This window comes from Rhinolophus hipposideros, assembly GCF_964194185.1.
Source record: "Rhinolophus hipposideros genome assembly, chromosome: 12".
NCBI lineage: Eukaryota > Metazoa > Chordata > Mammalia > Chiroptera > Rhinolophidae > Rhinolophus > Rhinolophus hipposideros.
The window spans coordinates 46,837,103-46,858,513 of NC_138058.1; the positions used below are offsets into that span (position 1 = coordinate 46,837,103).

Sequence of the window (21,411 nt, forward strand, 5' to 3'; positions counted from 1 at the left end):
AGATTCTGTTACCATAATTCTAGCAAGCTCACTAATAGGTACATTTTATCAGAATATTTCTTAAAGAGAGCCCTCAGTTTCCTTATTTCAGTTACAGTCTACTAACCTTCCTCTTCAACTTGACAAAGGACGGATAAACGCCTACTCACAATGTCAGTGTGTCTACAGACACTGCATATACCTGAGAAGAACACTATCCTGAAATGAAAGTCAGCTATCTGATATGTTAACTGATGTCTGAATCTCTAAAACTTGAGTTTTTTCTACTAAAAATTATTTGGTTCTATAAGGCTTATGGATTCGTATCTTTCAAAATGTGCTCCAAATACAAATCTTAAAACCTTTCATATACCAGGGATAAAGTATACTAATTGCTTCAGGGAATACAAGGACATATTAAGCAGAATCCTTGCCTTCAAGAAAATTATCTCTGACCCTTTGCAGAAAGTGAACTTTAAGAAGACGTGGGCTTTCTCAGTCTTGTTCATCACTACAGCTCCAGGTCTTGGCAAACGGAAGGGGTTTCTAAATATGAGTCAAGAAGTGAATGAACCAACGAACACAACACGCTTTGGACAATAATACACCGTGTTTTACTGTGGGGCTCTTTAAAAGTTAAGAAGTTAAAAGAAGGGACAGATGAGGGCAGGATCAAATAGTCTGAGAAGGCAGGGGGAAATGGTAATCAAACCATTCTAGAAGGAACGGCTTAGATGGGCGAGGAGGAGGGGGAAAAGATTAGCAAAGAGCAGACATGGGAGGGACCAAATGTGTTAGGGGGAGAATGAAGAGGCTTCCGTGACAAAGGAGGAGTATACTGCGGAGCAGTGAAAGCCAGACTGAAGGGGGAAGAGTGAGGAAAGTGAGAAGACTGCAAAAGCCCTGGGAAAACCAGCAATTGCATTCCACTTGGCTGGGATTTACATTAAAAAAAAAATCATTTTCCACACCCCTAATTTAACCTCTAAAGGAGAATGAGCCTCAGAAAAGATATAAATCTTAAAAAGCAGTAGGGCATTGGGGCCAATAACCAATCCTGGGGGCCTACATAAAGGTAAAATTTGTGTTATAAAAAAAGTCTTAAAAGTTATAATGAATTCTATAGTTTACTAAGATTAATGGTTTATCAAAGAATAATAAAAGTCATAGCTTAAATTCGCTAGCAATTTTCACACAAAGATAACTTCTTTTCTTAAGTAGAAACTCACTGTTAATATCACAGCAGGGTATACTTAATAGATTTTTTTAAAAATTTGGTAACTGTTAACTAATATTAACCAGAGAATGATGCCATTCACTAATTCTGGAACACCTAGAAATATGTAGCCGTCAAAAGCTCTGAATGGTTCTTTATTAGAGAATCACAGTTTTGAAGACAGCTTCAGGTAAACCTAACAATTGAGATGCCGTAAATATCTTTGCTCTTTCACCAATCTCTAGCTATATTTAGTAGCACAATTCCCTTTGTTCAAGAGTTATTCTTGCTAACTCCATATTTATGTTCTGAAAGACAGAATACCTTGGATACATTAGTGAAATGAATGGATGGCTGCATGGATGAACAAATGAATGAAACATCAAATGAGTGCATTATGATCTTTGAAATGTAATAGCTATATGCTTCATATATGTATATCTGAGATCTTGCATGGAAGCTTCTAGTCTTTTGCAAACATGTCTTTCATTTTTAGCAACAGTCAGACTGGGATTAAAATGGAACAGAGGGAGAAAGAAAGTTTATAAGGTAAGAATGTTCTTCTGGGTAAGGGTGGCGGTGTGTATGAGAGTGGGGCTGAATTACTGTGACGCAAATGAAGCTTGCGTGCTGGGACCCCTCACTTGCACTGGCCCCTTCCAAGGCCCACAAGGAGCCCTGGTAATGGGTTCACATGGTAGTATGCTTCTGTAAAATTTAAGTAAGGTAAAATTTACCAAAGTAAGGTATAATTGAATTAAAACCCCTAAGGAGGGCCCTCAAAATAAGTTTCAGGCTCCCCACAACCTGGCTCTCTGCCCAGTGGGGGAGGTAGGTAGAGGCTGGTCACAGGAGGCGTGCTGGTGGTTACTAAGAACAGTGAGAATGGGAGCGTGGGGGTGCCAGCCACACTTCTGGAGGTCTTGTCATTCCTTTTTAGAAACACTATTTCCTAGGGCTCACAGTTCTCATATCATGATTTTCCTTTCTGCTTTTATATCTTCTTTGCAAACGAAGTCACAGGAGACAGTCAGCTGTTACAAACTTCATGTCAAGCTTTGAAGTGCTTTTTAATAGCAGAAATATTTGGCTCACGTGTGGGCTTTGTAGCTAAGGTAAATACCTCTTAGCTATCTGTCGCTACTGTTATTCCACACCTCCAATTTGGAGAAGAAATTCTGAATATGTATTGAGGCACTAAAAAAGAATATTGAACCATATCTTAGCTCTCTTGTGAACGGTTGCCTTTTATTTCTTCTCACGTGGAGTTAATACTTTTATCATATTGTACTGGTTATGGGTGGGAAAGCAGTGAACGGAAACGGAATACTGATTATTACATCACTGGTTGGCAGTTTCCTCTTAGCTTCTTGAAGGTTAAGTGGTCAAGTAGCTTCTTGAGACAAGATCAAGGCATTTCAAGGACTGACTCATCTACCTGTTTTCTGACAAAGCGCTTTAGTAGACTTTGGACAACAAGCTTGTGATGGTTAAAAAAAGAAGATGCTGACCACAATATGAAATAAAGACAGGAAAAATCTATCTTGGAGGGTCTTGTATGACTATTGACAAATAGACTATGTCTAGGTACATATGAGAACAACGTACTTATAAATAGCATTTGTGAGAACAGATACATAGAAACAAAAACCACGCATTAAGCTTTTGTAGGTCTGTGGTAGGTCCTGTGTTGAACAATGGCATTTTGCTTTTTTATGTAACTTAATTATTTTTTGAAGAGATAGAAAATACTATTACTCTCCATAAGTTAAACACTTGACATTTTTATGCCTCAAAATGTAACATTTTAGAAGTCTAGATATGTTTATTAATTAGTGATTATTAACACCCAGTAAACAACATTCTGTCTTGTAAAAATACAATCTGTCTTCACAGCATGATGCTGCAATCTATTAGTCCCTGATTCCATATGCTGAAATACACTCAAATGGTCACAAATGACCTTAAGCATTAAATAAATGTAAATGAGGACAACACAGAAAATGTGCTTTTGATTGATAACTAAAAGACCAGGTTGAAAATCACGTCCAAAACTGAAGTCCTCCCTGGAAGGGGATGGTAGTCTGCACTGTGGAGCAAAGGGTGTCCTAAGAATGAAGAGCAGGGGACAGAACGCTCTTTTTGCTGGAGGTTTTCTGGGAAACAGAACTGGTTTGTTCATTCATAGGAGAGACACAGAGCACACTGCCCCCTGTGCTATCAGCCTACTCTGAACATTCTAATGGCAGGATTTAAAAAGACCTATCTGGACCCTTCATTACATTCACCAACGAATAGAAGAGGAAAAAAATGATTGTGATTCCCTAGCCTCATTCCAATATGTGGACCACTTTAATTTTTAAGCATTATTGATATTCATCCCCCTACCCCATCCCCAGATGATATTCATCCCTCCCACCCCATCCCCAGATGAGCAGTTGGGGTGGGAAAGCGCCCTCAACTTAGAGAAAACTCAAAATGTTAGAGGATGACAGATGAAACACAATACATAAATTAAATAATTAAAAATTAGATTGTTCTAATAATGTTTGTGGCTAAACAGATGAAGGAAACATGCACAAGTCACAGATATTTCATGTAAAAACTGCTAAATGTTTACTCATTCCTCTATGTCCATACCAATAGGGCAAAAATAAAATGTAGCACCACAGCAAAAAAACCTGTGTTTGGGTTGCAGGTAAGCATTCCTATTAGTTTGGATAAGAATTAACAAAATCTAACAGGGAATGGATACCCAGATTCTTTCAGAATCATGGAACCAAGCACGATTTCTCAATTTGGGCACTATTAACATTTGGGGTCAGATACTTCTTTGTCGTGGGAGCTGTTCTGTGCATTTTAGGATGTTTGGCACCATCCATGGCCTCTACCCAATGAATGCCAGAAGCAAACCCATGCTCCTTGTCATGAAAATAAAAACGTCCCCTGGGGCAAAACTGCCCCCATGAGAACCAAGGGAATAGAACCATTAGCGACAAGGTCTCGGACTGGGCTTCTCCCACTCTCATACTACATACAATTTCAACGCTTAAATCATCCCCAACCCCATGTATAATATACTTATCTTTGGTTTTTCTCATTTATTAATTGAAGGTAATAAACACGCCTGCCTCCTTCATTGTGGGTTCTTGTGAGCATTAAATAAGATACTTTTAAAGTGATTAGAACAGTTCCTGACACCCAGTGTTTACTAAATGTTAGCTATTATTCTTTTTAATAATCACCCATAGCATAGAGAAAAGCACTTTCAACCAGAGTGTTTGGATGCAAAGGTATCTTACCAGCTTGATATTTTCCGAGTCTTAAACACACCAGCCTTCTGATTCCTCGAGATGATCTCTCTCACATCTATTGGACATGGTTAAGAAAGCTTCTGCAGTGACTGTCAATTGACTCAAAAAAATAAATAAATAAAAGTCCACCAACACAGTGATCTTATCCTACGTGGGATCAGCACAATAAAAAGTGAAGAACTGGGGGGAGGCGGGGAAGTGAAGGACTGTAGGGTATAAAGCAGGCGGAGAAGGTTCTAGCCCTGGCTCTACCACCAAATGTTGAATTACTTGCCACAGGCAAGCTCTTTTAATTCCCTGGGCTGCAGTCTTGTTTCCTGGGAAAAGTACATTCAGGTAGCCACCGACCGGGTAAGGCCCAGGGCTACGGGTATTGGGTATTGGTGCGGAGAGATGACAGTTCCATGGAGGCCAGGCCTCACTTGCTTAAAAGAGCTCGGAGTCTAAACACAGAGATCTTCCTGTCAGTGGGGAGGGCAGGCTTTTGAGACTTTCCACATTGAAGTATTTCCTGTCTCCTAAATGCTAGTAGGGAGGGTGAGGGTGAACCGCAGACAAAGACTTGAGACAGGAGTGAGATGAGAAAGATGGAGAAAAGCTTGGAGAATCTTTGAGAGAAAATGAATTACTGAAGAAGAAAGTCAGTGCAGTGAAAGATCCCTGAAGAACTGTCATTACAGACTTTTTTTTCTTCATTTTTTTTTTTTCCGTCACAGACTTATGCTTTGGCCTTTGGCCATCTGCTGGGTGTCAGGATGTGTACATAAAGAGCGCTATTTATGGAAAAGATGTTTCAAGGAGCTATTCCATTACATCACACAGCACCTTCTTTATGAGGACACCTGGGAAAAGTCATGTCAGATTTCAACACTGGGAAAAGTGAGACTTTAGATCGATTAGTTTTGCTTCAATTTCTGGACAGTATACATCTTATAACAGTTTTCTGTTTTTGCTCTCTGGTCCCTGTGCAACTCAGGGCCAAATGTATGACCCAAGTCCAATAACCACAAGAGCTCCTCGGGCGTACATTTTCTATACTGACCTCCAAGCCTGGCTTCCTCGTAGTGTCTTGGATTTCTAATTTCCAACTGCCCTCACTTTCTCATTTATTTCATATGGCATATTCTGTGCGTCACTGTAAGAAGCCTCCAAATCCCTCTTTTGGAATAAGGCAGGTTCAAGTAAACAAGAACTGCAATAATTCCAGTGAAGGCTGAAGCTGAACTAAATTGGGCCCATGGGGAGGACACCAAGCAGACAAGCGATGTCCCCCTATGGCTTAGAAAAACATTTCCTGAATGCTTGAAACAAGCCTTGGCCAAGATCTCCATGCGAGAACGGAGCCACAGGACGTTTTAACCTAAATCTCTGCTGGAAACACCAAGCACACCCATTTCTTCTCTGAGTGAATAAGCAGGTACTGTGGTAGCTTTCTTCCCCCAGGAGTGGGTAGGAAAAATCAATTAGGTCTCCTAATGAAGGGCTTTGCTGAGGTTTACAAAAGTGCTATAATGCAGACTTTTTTTTTTTTCCGGGGTGAACTTTCCTGTATGCAAATTAAATAGCGTTAAATTACATTCATTAAAAAAATAAAAGAGACTAATTTGCCTACTTGTTTTGATTAACTAAAATGACACATCGGCCTACAGTTCTGTCTATTTCAGGAAGAAAGTATTTCAGGAAAGTCTTCTAAATGAAATGTCTTGTGGAAAAGGACAGCTGACATCGTTATTCTGAGAAGAACAAAATTAGTAGAGTCAACTGACGACTGTTTTTGACTAAGCTCCCCCACACTCCAGCCACACCCTACTCAGCGTTTCCATGGCATCCAACCGACGCCATAATGCGCCTGGTACACCTGTAGCGTCGTATGAGTGCATGACTAATCTGTCAAGCAAAACATATTATTTTGTTAGTGGAGGTAATACTTGTTATAAAATAGTCACAGGGAAGTTAAATTATATAACTCAGAAAACCTATTAATAATTTTTAGTAAACATCTTAACACTATATACTTTTATACAATTTATAAACCTGTGACTCCAGGGGGTCAGGCTGAAGCAAACATACCTATTTTTATATTTTAGAAGCATTTTTTTTTTAATGAAAAAATTCACAGCAGTAGTTAGGCTGCTTTATTTTTAGAACTGGAAAGGAAATATATTTTGTGGTTTAGGGGGTGTTTTTTTTATAGTAAGACAAGTATAAAGAGGGGAAAATGGCAATACTATATTAGAATAATACCTTAAGAGATACATTCTGACATTCTGCTCCCCATCCTGTATTTTAGGTCAGAATTTGAGGTGGTTCCTCTAGTTCAGGGGTGTCCAAACTGCGGGCCAACTGTGGCCCATGATCCATTGTTAATTGGCCCACAGCAAATTCCAAAAATATATTTAGTTTACTTAAATAAACCAGGTGAGGCAATAGTACTTCACCTCGAGTGAGTGGCCCGGCTGTTTGTGTATTTTACCGCATATGGCCCTTGGTGAAAAATGTTGAAAAAAGTTTGGACACCCCTGCTCTAGTTGGTACTGTGTCCAATGATAGATTTTTATCATTCTTCTGTGTCACCTCAGGGTAATAAAGGAAATTCAATCAAATTGAGTCAATACTTCCAGGACAGTTTTGAACTGGAGGGACAAAATCATGTTCTCTGAACTGCACCCACCTTCTGGAAGACTTCAGTGGGAAGTGCTGGGTGTAAAAAAAAAAAGACTTCATGTAATTTATCATGAAATGGATACAGAGTAATCGCCTCCAATCTCCTTGTCTGGGCATCTGGACTTCCAGTGTCATAGGATATAAGCTTGTGGCTAAAAGGAAACCAGGATTCTATCTCCAGATTTTATTCTCTCAAATAAAGCTTATTTCAAGAGTGGGGCTCCATTTTAATTTTGTTTCAGTTGATTTCTATTCTTAAAATATATACATTTTTGCATAATAATAGTTACTTAAACAAATTACATGTCACTTATATAACATTGTTTAAAATATTAGCCTCCTTCTGCGATTAGTAATTGTTATATTTATCAGTAGTTGCATATACATTTTGAGAACTAGTATTGTCATTTAAGCAAGAAAGTATTTTAAAACTAACTGTGATTTACAAAGCATTACTTTCTTGGTTCATGTTTCCTTTATTTTTCACTGGAACATCAAAGGTGAGGGTAGGAAACTATGCAATTACAATATAAATCCTGTTCATTTTGATCTCTAAAGGTTTTAAAAATTACTTGATGTGAAAATATTTGTTAATTTAAAGGCTGCAAAATACTCTTACATGTGCTTATTACTCAAACAAATTGAGGAGATAACACGGAGGTGCTCTGAACTCTTTTAGCAATATCAACTATTACGTTTATGGATGAGATCTTTTCTTCTAAAGGGTGCCAAGGAAATGCAAGATGACACTCATCAAATCATTCTAGTTTTTGGTGACACAGAATGGTTTCATTGGAAAGAATTCACATGCTTTGAAGTCAAATGAACCTGGCCTTCTAGTGCTGGTTCTGATACTTAGTGGCTGTGTGAATCTGGGTAAATTAACCTCTCTGAGCTCCACCTCAAAAATAGCACTAATGATACCTATTTTATAGGCTTTTAATAGAGTATCATGTATGATGAGCCTGACACATAGTAGGTACCGAATTCATGTCAATTCATTATCTTTTTCAACAATTCAAGCAAAAGCTTTGGAGGGATGAAGAGGCCGGTGACAGTAACTAAAATGAGGTTTGGCAATGAAGCTTTATTTTCTTGCCCTGCAACTCCAAGGTAATTCAGTGAACACTTATACGAATTTAAATAACTAGAGGAAATCAAAGAACATCTGCCCTGTAGATCTGTAGTGTCTTTCCTATGTAGAAATGTGCTCTAGCCAAGGCACAGTCTGTGTCCCACAAACACAGAGACTTGCTCCATCGTGTCTGCTGCCCTATCTTTAGCACCTGATAAGCATGCAGTTAATACCGGTTGAATGAGTTTTAATTAATTAATTGAATCTTCATTTTCAAAGCTATCTGTTGAGTTCCTACCCAATGTGGGGCACGTAGAGTCCATTTATGACCCACCTAGTCAACAGGAGTACTGACATCAGTATCTCAGCTGCCTGTTGCTATTGGACGAAGGAGCATGGATGCAGGATGATGCCTGGGCATTCCTAAGGTCTCCATCACCCACAGCACAGGCTGTGCAGTCCACATACAGCTTAATTTATTACTGCCTTACCTCAGGGATTCTGGTAAATAAAATAAGGTTAAGCCGTTCTAAATTTCCTTTAGAATGTACAGGAAATTTACCAATTTTTGGAGGTTCTTAAGTTTCAGATCATGATCCAGACTGGGCATCCTATGGGGATAAGATGCTTGGGTCAGGAGCACAAGAAGTGAGACACCAAACTTTGCCATCTTCTGCAGGAAACACACTTGGTGTTTACTAAGGATGGGTCAAGTCAGCATGCTTGTGATGGGCGAATTAGTGAGTGTACCAGAGAAGGCTGCTCACCTTCAGGTGTTGTAATTATACTCCTTATGATTTGGAAGAGGCTTAGTTAGCATCAATAATAACTCAATATACCATTTCTCTCCCTATTCTTATGTTGTTGCCAGCACCAGCTACAAACTTTATGGAGTAATTACTACCTGTGGGCACTTGGAGATTTCTTTAGTACATTAAAAGGGCAGTGCCAAAGAAAAGGGAACATATTTTCACACTATTTTAGGATAAATTTGAGAAGCAGATGAACCAAATGATGTCATTTCCAACTTATCCTTTGTACTTTTCTGGTACAGCTAACACAGCATCTGTAGGGAAAGGCAGCTCTGAGTTAGGGGTTCTGTGTTAGACACAGCCATGGAGTTTAAGGACCAAGGAGAACCTCAGGGACTTCTACACATGAGTCTGAGAAAGTACGTAGGATTTACAACACTCACTTATACCTCTTTTCAGTATTAATCTCTTGTCAGATATCTTTGTTTAATAAATCTCAAATCAACATCTAGCTTTCCAGGGTCGAGGTAGAGAGCTCTAGAAGGCATAGCCAATCCAACTGATACATTTTAAGGAGATAATAACTTCACAACTGGTTGATAAGCTTCTATGATATAAAGATTCAGAACTTACCTTTCATTGCCTCACATATTTAAAAAATAGAAATAACAGAAGATAAAAAGAAAATATCAGGAAATGCTATTTTTTTAAAAGGTAAGAATTTGAATCTTAGAAGATTAAGAGAGTAGGAAGTAAGACTCAGTTAAATTCATTAAATTCAGATGCCAAGAACAACAAAAATAATTTTTTTAAATGATGAGAATAACATACAGGCCAGTACTCTGATGTGATGTATGATTGCCAGGTCAATTTTCAATTACATTTCACTGATGTATTCATTTGTTTCTTAATGTGCTCATCTTGCCCATTAAGAATAATTAGCAGCTTTGCTTAGAGATTTTGTGGCTTCTGGCAATGTTTCTCTCCTTTTTTTGTTGACATCCACTTTTAGTTTTTAGAAAGTAATTTTTGGATAATATCTTACAACTGCTGTATAATTTAGACTTCCTCAAATTTTAAAGGAAAGATGTAAACAGTAATTTTTAAATGAGTTTGTTTCGATCTATATGCATCAACAGTACATGATTCAGTGAATTTGTTATTCTTACAGAAAGTGGGCACACAAATAGAAAAAAAAATAATTAACCTTACTCAGTAAAACTGTTTATGATGCATGCCAGTTGTAAGCTCTGTTAGCAAATCAAGAATAACATTAGGATTAAAAGCAGGAAAAACACATTGCCAATTTTTAAGGCTTTATGCATGCTTTTTTCTCTTAATTAAAAAAAAATTAGGTCTAGTTACAATAGAAAAATGCACACAAACATAGAACCACTGCATGACAAAAACTGAACTTCACCAGGGAAGTCCTAAGAGAGGAAATAAAACACACTACTAGTTTGGGTTTGCATCCTGAAAGGACCTACTTTATCTACATTGTAAAGTTCTTCCCCTCCTGCCCTTTGGCACCCCGCTATATTAAACCCATTGTAAAACCCAGCACAATAAAGCACTCAGGGCTGAGCTTCTGAAGACCAAATGTTAAAAATCCATTTTCTTGGGAGGGGGCTGTACCAATCATTTCTTTGAAAGGCCGGCAGAGTGAATACAGAATCTGAGATTTCCTCTCTGATTTCAAGAGCTGGCATGGCATCTTTGCGATGTGAAACAAAGGTGCGTTAATTAATGATATTAGCATTGCTTCCTTTCTTTGGAAGCTTTGTAGTTTAGCTCAATAATAATTTTAGTACAATTAAATTTACATACTGACTACAGATACTTCCCATAGTTTGATACAAGTTCTAATTGGTTTCTGATGCTATTATATAAGACACCTGCTGACTTCAGAAAAACCTCAGGTTGCTGGGTACAATCTGAAAGTTTCTGTGGCTAAAATGACCTTCTCTTGTCCAATAATCCTGCCTTCCCCACCCCCAGCAAGAGAACACATCCGTTGAGGCTGAGCCAGCATACCTGACTTCCTCTGGCTCTGTGTTCCCTGCCATGTGGAGGAGGAGCACAGTGAAATGATACAGTGCACGAAAGAACTCAGAATAAAGCAGAGTGAATGAAACAACATCAGCTCATCTTCAGGAATATTTTGAGAAACTTGCCACAGTCTGAAGATCATGATGAAAATCCTGCATTTTAAAAAAGGAAGCACCTTTTGTGATCTCTTTCCCTTGTGTGAAAGGCCAAGACTGTGATTGGCTGTTCTTCCTTTCTGAATTTTTTTTTTTTTTTAAGTCTGTCAGGCAATTAGCTGGGTGGGGTTCTGCAGAGCCCACAAGTGCCGCTGAACAATATTAGCTACTGTGCTTCTTGTTCCTCCTTCCTCCTATTTGAGCAGCCTGATGGAGCTGCTGCAAATTTTATTTTCAAAAAAATTACAGAGGAGAGGTAGACAGAGAGCATCGAAAAAGGGCTTTATGTAAGATGCCACAAAAATCAGAACTGCTTTGGCATTTTAGGGGTCTAAAATTCAAATAAGTAGATTACCTTCTTAATGATGGAAATGTAAGGCACACCAAAAAAATCCAAAGCAAACATATCTCTTCCTCTTTTCCTCTCAATTTCTAACGGCTGTTAACTGCCCCTGAATAAATCAGTTCGCTGGCTAAAGTAGCCACAAATTGTGCTTGCTTTCTTAGTTAAAGTACAGTTCAATTTTCATGAACTCTGTGTACATATTGGTAAAGCATAATCTAATATAATGGGGTTTGAACTGTAATAGCATAGCAGGAAAAAAAAGAGAGATAGCTTTTATAATCCTAAATAAAAGGAAATAATGAAAACCTGATTAGCCGTTTCCAGTGGGGAGATACAGGTAACTCCTCAGCAATTCGAGTGGGTACAATATTACACAGTACACACATATATTATCAAGCCCAAGAGAGGGAACAACGAAATGAAGTGGGAAGTTACTTTCTGTAAGCAATATCCAATATCGTAAATAAAAAATCATTGATTTTATACTGGCCAATTTCAACGGAAATACAAGGAAAACAATGTTTGAAAATTATTATGAAATAAATGTTCTTCTTACTGCCTTGAGGGGGTCCAGAAATCATAGGCTCCTGTAATGAGAAGCGATTATAAAAATCTATGAAAAAAACAAAAACAAAAACAAAAACCCCACTTAGTCGTACTTAGTGAATTCCATATATTTCTACTTTTCGTAATTACTTATCATGTGCATGAGGGGGAACTCCTTTTTTAATACCCCATGTTGCCTTTCTTTATATCAATTGTTACTCAGCTGGGGGGAAAAGGAATGAGCACAACAAACCCGTTTTCTATCTGAATAAGGATACTTCTGATGGCCTTTTCATTCCCATCAGTTAACAGAACTTCTTTGACATCTGCAGAAATAGCAACCTGGAAAAAAAAAAAAAAGAAGGGGGGGAGCACAGCAAACAATGAGCAAATATGCTTGTCTGTATGGAAGTGAAGACAGGAATGACAAGCCTTCAGTATCATGCTTCCTCACCTATTTCTCTGTAACAATCTTCAATCTTTTTTCATTTTATGTCTGCATTATTTTAATCATTCAATCAAATCAGTCAATACTTTTATCATTCCATTTGCGGGAGCCTCTATCTTGCTATCATTCTGTTCGGTAATTGCATTGTGACAGCGGATGATGGTATTCTGAGAGGCTTTCATTTGTGGGCTTCTGTTTATCTAGTAGAGCCATCATACAAGGCTGTCACTCTGCCTTTCAGCTTGCTTCTGTCTGACTGCCTGATGCCCTTCATATAACTTTGCATTGCAGGCAGATGGCTTTGTGAGGGTAATTTTTTTGTGAGCTTTGACATGCTCGCACATTGGGCTGTAACCTCGACACATTGTGTAAGAGCGACAGGTTTGTCAAATGCCAATCAGTGTAACAATATGCTTTTATTTGTAGAGACATAAAAACTTGTCTAATGCACTGTGCTGCTACATAATATCTCCTGAATACATGACTCAGAACCCAGAGAATGGGGAACGACGTTCCTGAATGGCCAATCTAATTCAAAAGAATCTAATTACTGAGCGCTCTGGATCATGTTTGTTGGTGTAATAATGCAGGCAAAACATTAGCAGCTATATCATGGTGCTCCAACTGTGATTCGCCAGGCTATTCCTGTATCTTAGCAAATGGGACTATAATCTGAAAAAAAAAATGCTTTTGCTATGGCAAAGAAAGACTGTGCGAGGCCTGGAATGTCACAACAAGCGATATTGACTACACTGAGGTAAAATGTTTCTGCTCATCGAGGCAACCATAAAATCAATATGATCCGAAAGTAAGTCAATCTAGAAGGTCTCTCAAGACACAGCAGCTTGACCGCAGCTGATGCTGTTGACGGTTCTCTGACCCAGCAGTTGGAGGCCCTGGAACATTTTTCCTTTTGTTCCTCCCTCTGAATGGGATTGGAATTGAGAAAAGACCTACCATGAGCCCAGCCAAGCATGTCATGCCACCCCCTAGCTCACACACAGCAAGGTCCCTGAAAGAGAGAAAAGAAATGGTAGAACCCATATAAATTAGATGAAAACGGTCAGAGAGATATATATGTTACAAGAACAAATTGCCATCTGCAGTAAGAACGGCGCTACCAGGAAGTTGTAGAGACATGACTACACTACCTCATGTCGTTTTGCGTTTTAAAAATAATTATGAAATAGAAAAGTCACAAAGCAGGCAAATCAGTGGGGGTTCCCTCATTAGCGTTCACTGCAACATTACCACCGCTGAGCTGAAAAATCTGAGAAGGTTCCCTTTTTTTCCCTTGTCAATGGCTCTGTCTTTTAGAACTAAACTAGCTAGAGTAGCGAAAGATAATTGTTAGGAAAGGATAACACTGTTAATCCACATTCAGTCCTTCAAAAACAGTTAGACAAGTAAATGAAGAATATATGTTAGTGTGTATATACCTATATTATAGTCACAGCCACACAAGACACACACAAATAAATGCAATCTTGAATTAAAAAAAAAAAAACATCGAAAACAAACCGAAACATTTTGGAAAGCTGAACCACCCCCATAAAGAACAATTACACAAAGAGCATTTAGCAATTAACACTTAAATCACAATTGACCCCAACACAACACAGTGAATAAACAATGCGGAGACATAATATGGTTAAGCCAGCAAACCCAGGCTAAAGTAATGACTAGGCTCTGACTTCACTGCTCAAAGTAAAGCAACTCAGAGTTAAAGCTGACAGTCTAATGTGGCACTTTGCACTTACCTTCCTCTTTGTGCCTAAATATCAGTCCTCAACGTGTGACATTCTCGCCCTGGCCCACTGCTCACTGATTGGAGCTCCAGTCAAGCTGAAGCACAGCGAGATGAGCAAATGCCAGACTTCCAGGGCGGCCCTGCAGCCCAAATTCAATAGGCCCTGTTCTTATTTTAGACGCTTAAGACTCTTAAGATTGTTTCTTCTTCCCACTTTGGGAAGTTTATTACCTCATCATCAGGAAAAAAAAAAAAAAGAAAAAAAAACAGCGCTAAAAGGGAGGGGGAGGTGGAAAGAGAAAGAAAGGAAGAAGAAGCCAAACAAGAACATTCCTATTCCGAAATACACTTAATGAGTATTTAGTTGTTCAAAGCAATTATAGACTGGTTGGTAAATATGGACCCACAGAGCTTCAAAAAATACATATTATTGACCCAGTCTTGTAAGTACATATTGTTAAAACACACACCATGATAACTAATGGCTTGTCTGAAATCACCATGGGCTATTCAGGAAGTATATATTGGATGACTTTTATAAAATGAGATTTAAAATGAAAAACCTATATATTTCTGGATCTACCAAACATCTTTAGAATTTGTAAATAAAAGGAGCTTTTTCTTTTTCCTAAATCCCATCCCATGGGTTTGACCTATAATGCACACTGACAGTTGAAAACATTTATTTCCGTAGCATGAATCTATAATAGTAATTTATATTTTATAAATACATGTTGTTAAGTATATAAAATACCTTTAAAACCAGGGGTGGGATGGCAGCTTTAACTAATAGCTGTACGGTATTTATTTATCAAATATTCTATAGTGACTTCCCTAGCAGAAGTTTAAAGATGTCTTTATTTTTTTATTTTTTTTGACCTTCACAATCAGTAAGGATTGATTGGAGCTTCACTTTTGTTTCCCCCAAATCAAAGTGAAATAAAAAGCCTTGAGTGGAAATCAAAAGCCTTTGACATATAGCAAAAAGCTTGCTGTGCAATATTAGTACCCAAAGGCAATTCAGATTTTTTTTCAGAAGCAACATGTTTTCACCATGAACTTTTTTCCTTTGTTTTCTTTTTTTACCCTCCCTCCTTTCCTCCCTCCCTCCTTCTCTCTTTCCCTCTCTCTATCTCTCTTTTTTAATTTTTAAAGAATTTAATTTGAAGAATATCATCATGGCAATCTTTAATATGCAGACATAATACCCCTAATAGGCTGAAAAAAATGTACTTTTAGTGCAGCTTTGTACCTGAATACATCGCTGTGCTTGAGGCAATAGTAAGCCAAAACCTCTTCAGCCGGCCAGATGCCTGGAAACACAAGAGGATAGAGTTTTTTATTACAGAAGTCTCTTCTACAATCATTCTCTATAGTCATTCTCTTAAGAAATGGCTTTTAAAAATATTGTTCAGTACAAGCTATTTCAACTTGAATCAAACTTAACACAATTATTACTAGTAACATAACACACGAGTCTCTTTTGTTGTTGATTTTATAATGGTGAGATTTATAACCCTCTTCCCAGGAAAATAGTAAAATATCCTATACAAATTTTACTAAATTTCAATCACAACAAAACAGCAAAAACAATAATAACAATAATAAATATCAAAAGTTAAATTTTAATGGTATATCATAATCTTGTACACATGAACCTTCTTTTCAGCCAATTCACAAGCATCGGTTGAAGACTTAGTGTATATGCAGCCCATTTATTACATTTATTAAGCAAAAATAAATGGAAAAGTCACTTGCAGGGGCAAATAAAACCACTGAGGGCATTATACCTTTTTGTTTGATTCCATACTAATTTTTTTTAAAAAAATATGTACAATTACTTCCTTTCTTCAATTAATAAAAATCAAACTGGCGTATACAATTAAGACATTTACATTTCACCAACTTTCGCACATTTTGAAATTGAACAATAACCCTACCCAGTAAATTCCATGGATGGGCATTTTCTGAGCTCATCATCTGTAAAGTATTTATTAAGAAGACTTACACAGTCTTCATGAATGAATATGAATTGCTTAAAGAAGAGAAGAACATGTTAGGAAATTATAGCTCCTAGTCGTTATCACAGAATGGTAGGGTTATAAGTGCTTTTCATATTTTTCTTTATACTTTTTGTATGTCCCAAAATTTTTGCAATGCGTATATATCACTTTTAGAATCAGAAGAAACCATAGCCTTATAAAAATTATGTTTTCTCCAAGTGGACCAGGTGGCGCACCAGGCGTCCTGCACTGCCTGAGGTTGAGAAGGCCGTGCAGTCCTGGCAAAGGGTAGGGCATGCTTGCTGTGGTAGCGCCAAGCACTCTTCAAATGGGTCTTGATGCAAAATTGAAGCCCCTAACGAGACTTAATTTTTTTTCTCCCAGATGTATCTCTTGCTTTGAGGAGTTAGAAATCCAAATTCAATGAAGAGGATGTCAAAAAAGTGGTAAGGAAACTCTTAAGAGAATCAGTGGGTAAATGTATGAACAGCAAAGAGATGATTCCATAGAGCATATGCTGCAGGAAAAGTCCAGTCAAAGGTACTCACCAGCTCAGCCTCCATGGCTTTTCTGGTAGAAAATGAGAGTTTGGGGGAGACACAAAGTAAACCAGGGAAGAAGTGTTAGAGTCATATTTAGGAATAAAGTCAGAGAGGCAGTGAAGTGGAACAGTTAAGATCACAGTTAAGATCACAGGTACTTTGGAACCACGCTCATTGGGCTTCAGTCCCAGCTCTGCAGTCCCTAGCTGAGTGACTTTGGATATGTTACTTAAGCTCTCTGTGTCTCAGGTTCCTCAACAGAAAAATAACATAATTGTAGCATCAACCTCAAGGATTGTTGTGAGGATTACATGAGTAACATATATGAAAAGTATTTAGAACAGTTCCTAACTCACAACAAACTCAAAGAAAAAGAAAGTGCATTGTTATTGTTAATGTTATTCTCCTGCATATGGGGATAGAAGAGTGGAAGAGAGAAGATGTGAACCCAAAACAATTATCCCAAATAACCAGAACAGATAAACTTTTTGTCCTACTCATGAGCTTTGTCAGGTCCCCAGAGTCCTAATACCTGGCATACCTCCACATAAAGACTAAAATACATAATAAAACTCTCTGAAGGAAGAGACCAAGACAGTGTTCTAGACCAAGTACATATAATCACCGCAATAATGAATTTCTTTGTGCATTTAGTAGATGGTTTTGAGGTATAAAAGTATAATAATAATAAAAAAAGTGTAATGATAAGAGGAAGGGTATTTTACTAAAATTCAAGCATTGATTAAGTACAAAAATGTGACTTCTCAGGTGTGTAGGTTTTTAAAATAGTTTTCTCAAAAAATTATAGAGGTTGATTTTTAACTAAAGTAAATACAAAAAATACAAAGCACAAAGTTTAAAAATCACCTAAAATTCCACCACTAGTATATAATCACTGTTAACATTTTGGACGTCATTTCAAAAACATCTCTCGAGGCATAAAGATATTTTACACAAATGGGATGTTATCAGGCAGGTATTCAATAATCTTATTTTGCTCCAATCAATATGTGATGGATAGCTTCCCATGACAATAAAACTATACTATACCGGCATCACTATTTTTAACGACAGCCCAGATATTTTGTCTGCATCATAATTTATTTAACCAATTTCCTCTTGATAGACATTTAAGTTAGTTTCTAAGTTTTTGATATTATGAAATTATGAACAGTAGTACAATGAAGACACATTTTTTTCCCCAACGTATGATTTTTTTTCTCCTTACATTTCCCAGAAATGGGAAATCTGGTTAAAGGTTAAGTACATTTCACATTCTGATATATCAAAGTGTCCTCAAAAATTTTGTACCAAACTACACCCCCAATAAGAGTGTTTATTTCCTTAAATCCTTGCCAAGATAAAGTTTTGATAACCTATTTTATTTTCACTAATTTGTTAAATTTTAAAAGTTATCTCAGTGCAAATCAAAACTATAATGAGGTATCACTTCACACCCTCTCGGATGGCTATAATGTAAAAATCAGGAATAACAAATGTTGGCAAGGATGTGGAGAAATTATGTAAAATGGTACAGCCACTTTGGAAAACAGTCTAGCAGTTCATCAAAAAGTTAAATATAGAATTATCACATGACCAGTAAGTTCACTCCTACGTGTATATTCAAGATAAAAGAAAACATGTCCACACAAAAACTTGTACATAAATGTTTATTGCATCATTATTCATAATAGCCAAAAAGTGGAAAACAACCCAAATATCCATCAACTAATGAATGGATAAACAAATAATCCATGCCATGGATTATTATTTGGCAAAAAAAATAAAATGCTGATTCATGCTACAACATGGATGGACCATGGAAACATTATGCTAAATGAAAGAAGCCAGACACAAAGGACCACGTGTTATATGTTTCCATTTAGATGAAATGTCCAGAATAGGCAAATCCATAGAGGCAGAGTACAGAGTAGTGGTTGTCTAGGCTTGGATGGTTGAGAGTAAATGAGGTGTGACTGCTAATGGGCACCACGCTTCTTTTAGAGGTGATGACATACTATTCCAAAATTGATTGTGGTGATGGCTGCACAGCTCTGTGAATAAACTAAAAACCACTGGGTGAATTGTATGGTATATGAAATAAAGCTATTATTTGTAAAAGATTTTTCATTCTTATTTGTGGAAATATAATGGTCCTTTAAAACAATATTTTATTTTTAAAGACGTTATATATATACATTATTTGAAGAACCACTGAGTTCTATGAGAATGATAAAGAGAAACAGTAACATACAGCTCCTCTCCTTAATCTTTCTCCTTCCTCAGAAACTATTTTCAATTCTTTTTTTTAAATTTTTATTGGGGAATATTGGGGACAGTGTGTTTCTCCAGAGCCTGTCAACTCCAAGTCGTTGTCCTTCAATCTAGTTGCAGAGGGTGCAGCTCAGCTCCAAGCCCAGTGGCCATTTTCAGTCTTTAGTAGCTGGAGGCACAACCCACCATCCCATGCAGGAATTGAACGGGCAACCTTGTTGTTGAGAACTCTTGCTCTAACCAACTGAGCCATCCGGCTGCCCACTACTTTCAATTCTTTTAACTGATTCTCCTGGTAATTCCATATTTCTACATATTTGTATTTTAATTTTTTGATTTTTCAGTTTTAGGCAAAAATCTATGGAAGATAAGCATTTTTTTTTGCTTTGATTTCCATGCCTCTCTCCACACCACACGTAGCACACACCTTATCCACCCACCACCACCACCTTCCTAGTATAGATATATTATAATTTTGGTAAGATCACTACTCACTGTCAATTTTATTAAGACCAAAACTGAGCCACGTGGTAAACTATAATTGTTTTTCTCTCATCTATGTTTTATCCTCTGGAGTTTATAATTGTCTTTCTTTACTCATTAGCTAAGATTTTTATTCAATCCCCAAATCCAGTTGTCTGTGTGTCCTCTCGATACCTTCATTCACATCAGGTATTCTTATCAGCCTCATGAGGAAATTTCTCCTGGTTTCTCTGACCTGCCTTAGTTTGGCCTGAATGCCCGCTATGCCTGGTGCACAGCTAAAATCCTGGAAATCAATCTTCACTCTCATTCCGGGCTTCCATTTGCTTCCTACTTTGTTCCATCTCTCGTGTTTTATATCCTTTGTCTTCCTTTCTTGGTTTACTTCTTCATTTTAGTGCAACTACTTGAGAAAAAGTGGGTGGAACCTAAATGTTTGAGAGCTTGCATGATTTAGTGAGTAATTTCAATCTGGAAACACTGTGTTCTTCAGTTTGGGGAAAGTTTCTTGGAAAATCCCATTATTTCCTTACCTCCATTTTTATCTGTCCTCTTTCTCTGGAACTCTTATGATTTGGATGTTGAATCTCCTGAACTCATCCTCTTATTTTCTTTCCTGCTTTCTTTCTCATTGTTTTTCATTTTCCTGGAAATTTCCTCAAATTTTCCTTCCAACCCTTCTTTTTCATTTATGCTATTGTTGATGGTAGTTCTCTGAATAGTTCTCTTTGAGGGCATCCTATTCCTGTTTTATGAGGGAAATTTCTTTTTTAATTATTTGGAAATATTAATTATAGTTTGTTTTAAGTCTTCTTATGTTTATATAGTCTGTTTTCTTCATGTTTTGTTTTCTTCCTGTTTATTGGTTTTGGTACCTGTCACATTAAAAGCTTTCCTCAGATATCTGATAATTCTTCATTGTTGCTTAAATGTAATTGTAGAAAGATAAAAAAAACTGATTGGAGGTGAAGAGGGCTGAGTATGTGTTGGGGGGGGATGTGGGTGGAGAGGCTCAGCTTTCAGTTTGCATACGTCACTTAATCTCTCCACTCTGTTTTTGGTACAGTCTCTGATTTCCACTGTGCGTGGTGTCCCTCAATCGAAAAATCCTCAGTTTAACTCTCTCCAGAGATTAAACCTCCTGTTCTGTTTGGAGTACAGAGGAGGAAATTACCCAGTAGCCAGGAATAGGGATATAACTGCTTCTTAAACGTTTTCAATCAATCCTCTTTACTTTAGCCCCCATTCAACTCCTGCTTTTAAAATTACCTGGTACCAACAATTCCTGAGCCTTTCAAGTTTTCAGAAGCAGGAATTGGGTGGGTTCTCAACTTTCTCAACTGCTGGCTTTCTCATATCTGTGAAGTCAATGACTTCTCATCCATTCATCTTCCCAGCTTCCAAAATTATGTTGTTGAATATTCTGTCATGCTGTTACACTTGCGGGTTTATGTCTTAAAAACAGTTACAGTGGGTTAGTGAGGTTTCTGGAAGGAATTAATTTTACTGCATTGTTCAATTTCCAAGTTTACCTGAAATCCAGAAATGTATGGCCTTCTGAATGTAATTGTTTGTTGGCTAGTTCTGGAATCCAAGATACAGAGTAACTATTCTTATTTCTCATAGGGTACCACCTTAGCATAAATACTTTAAGCTCTGAGTGATGGGATTTCAGTACACATTCTAGAAGAACAGTGACTAGCAGGGCTTTGTGGAACAGAGAGAAACTCATTGGAAAAGTGATGAAAACAATTTTTAGGGGAACATACAAGCCAAGGACAGTAATGGTGAGGGTTTTTTATGCTCAAGACTTTC

At 37.5% G+C, this 21,411-nt stretch overlaps 1 protein-coding gene across 2 annotated transcripts in view; it reads right to left on the reverse strand.

The window, feature by feature from the left end:
• Positions 1 to 21,411, reverse strand: part of CAMKMT (calmodulin-lysine N-methyltransferase) — a 329,635-nt gene that overhangs the window by 33,075 nt on the left and 275,149 nt on the right. For both annotated transcript variants that reach the window (XM_081069253.1, XM_081069252.1), the window contains exons 4-7: positions 15,547 to 15,607; positions 13,502 to 13,556; positions 12,375 to 12,438; positions 4,498 to 4,564 (exon numbers count right to left, since the gene is read on the reverse strand). In XM_081069253.1, coding sequence (XP_080925379.1) covers positions 4,498 to 4,564; positions 12,375 to 12,438; positions 13,502 to 13,556; positions 15,547 to 15,607 — 247 coding nt within the window. The remainder of the gene's footprint in view (positions 1 to 4,497; positions 4,565 to 12,374; positions 12,439 to 13,501; positions 13,557 to 15,546; positions 15,608 to 21,411) is intronic.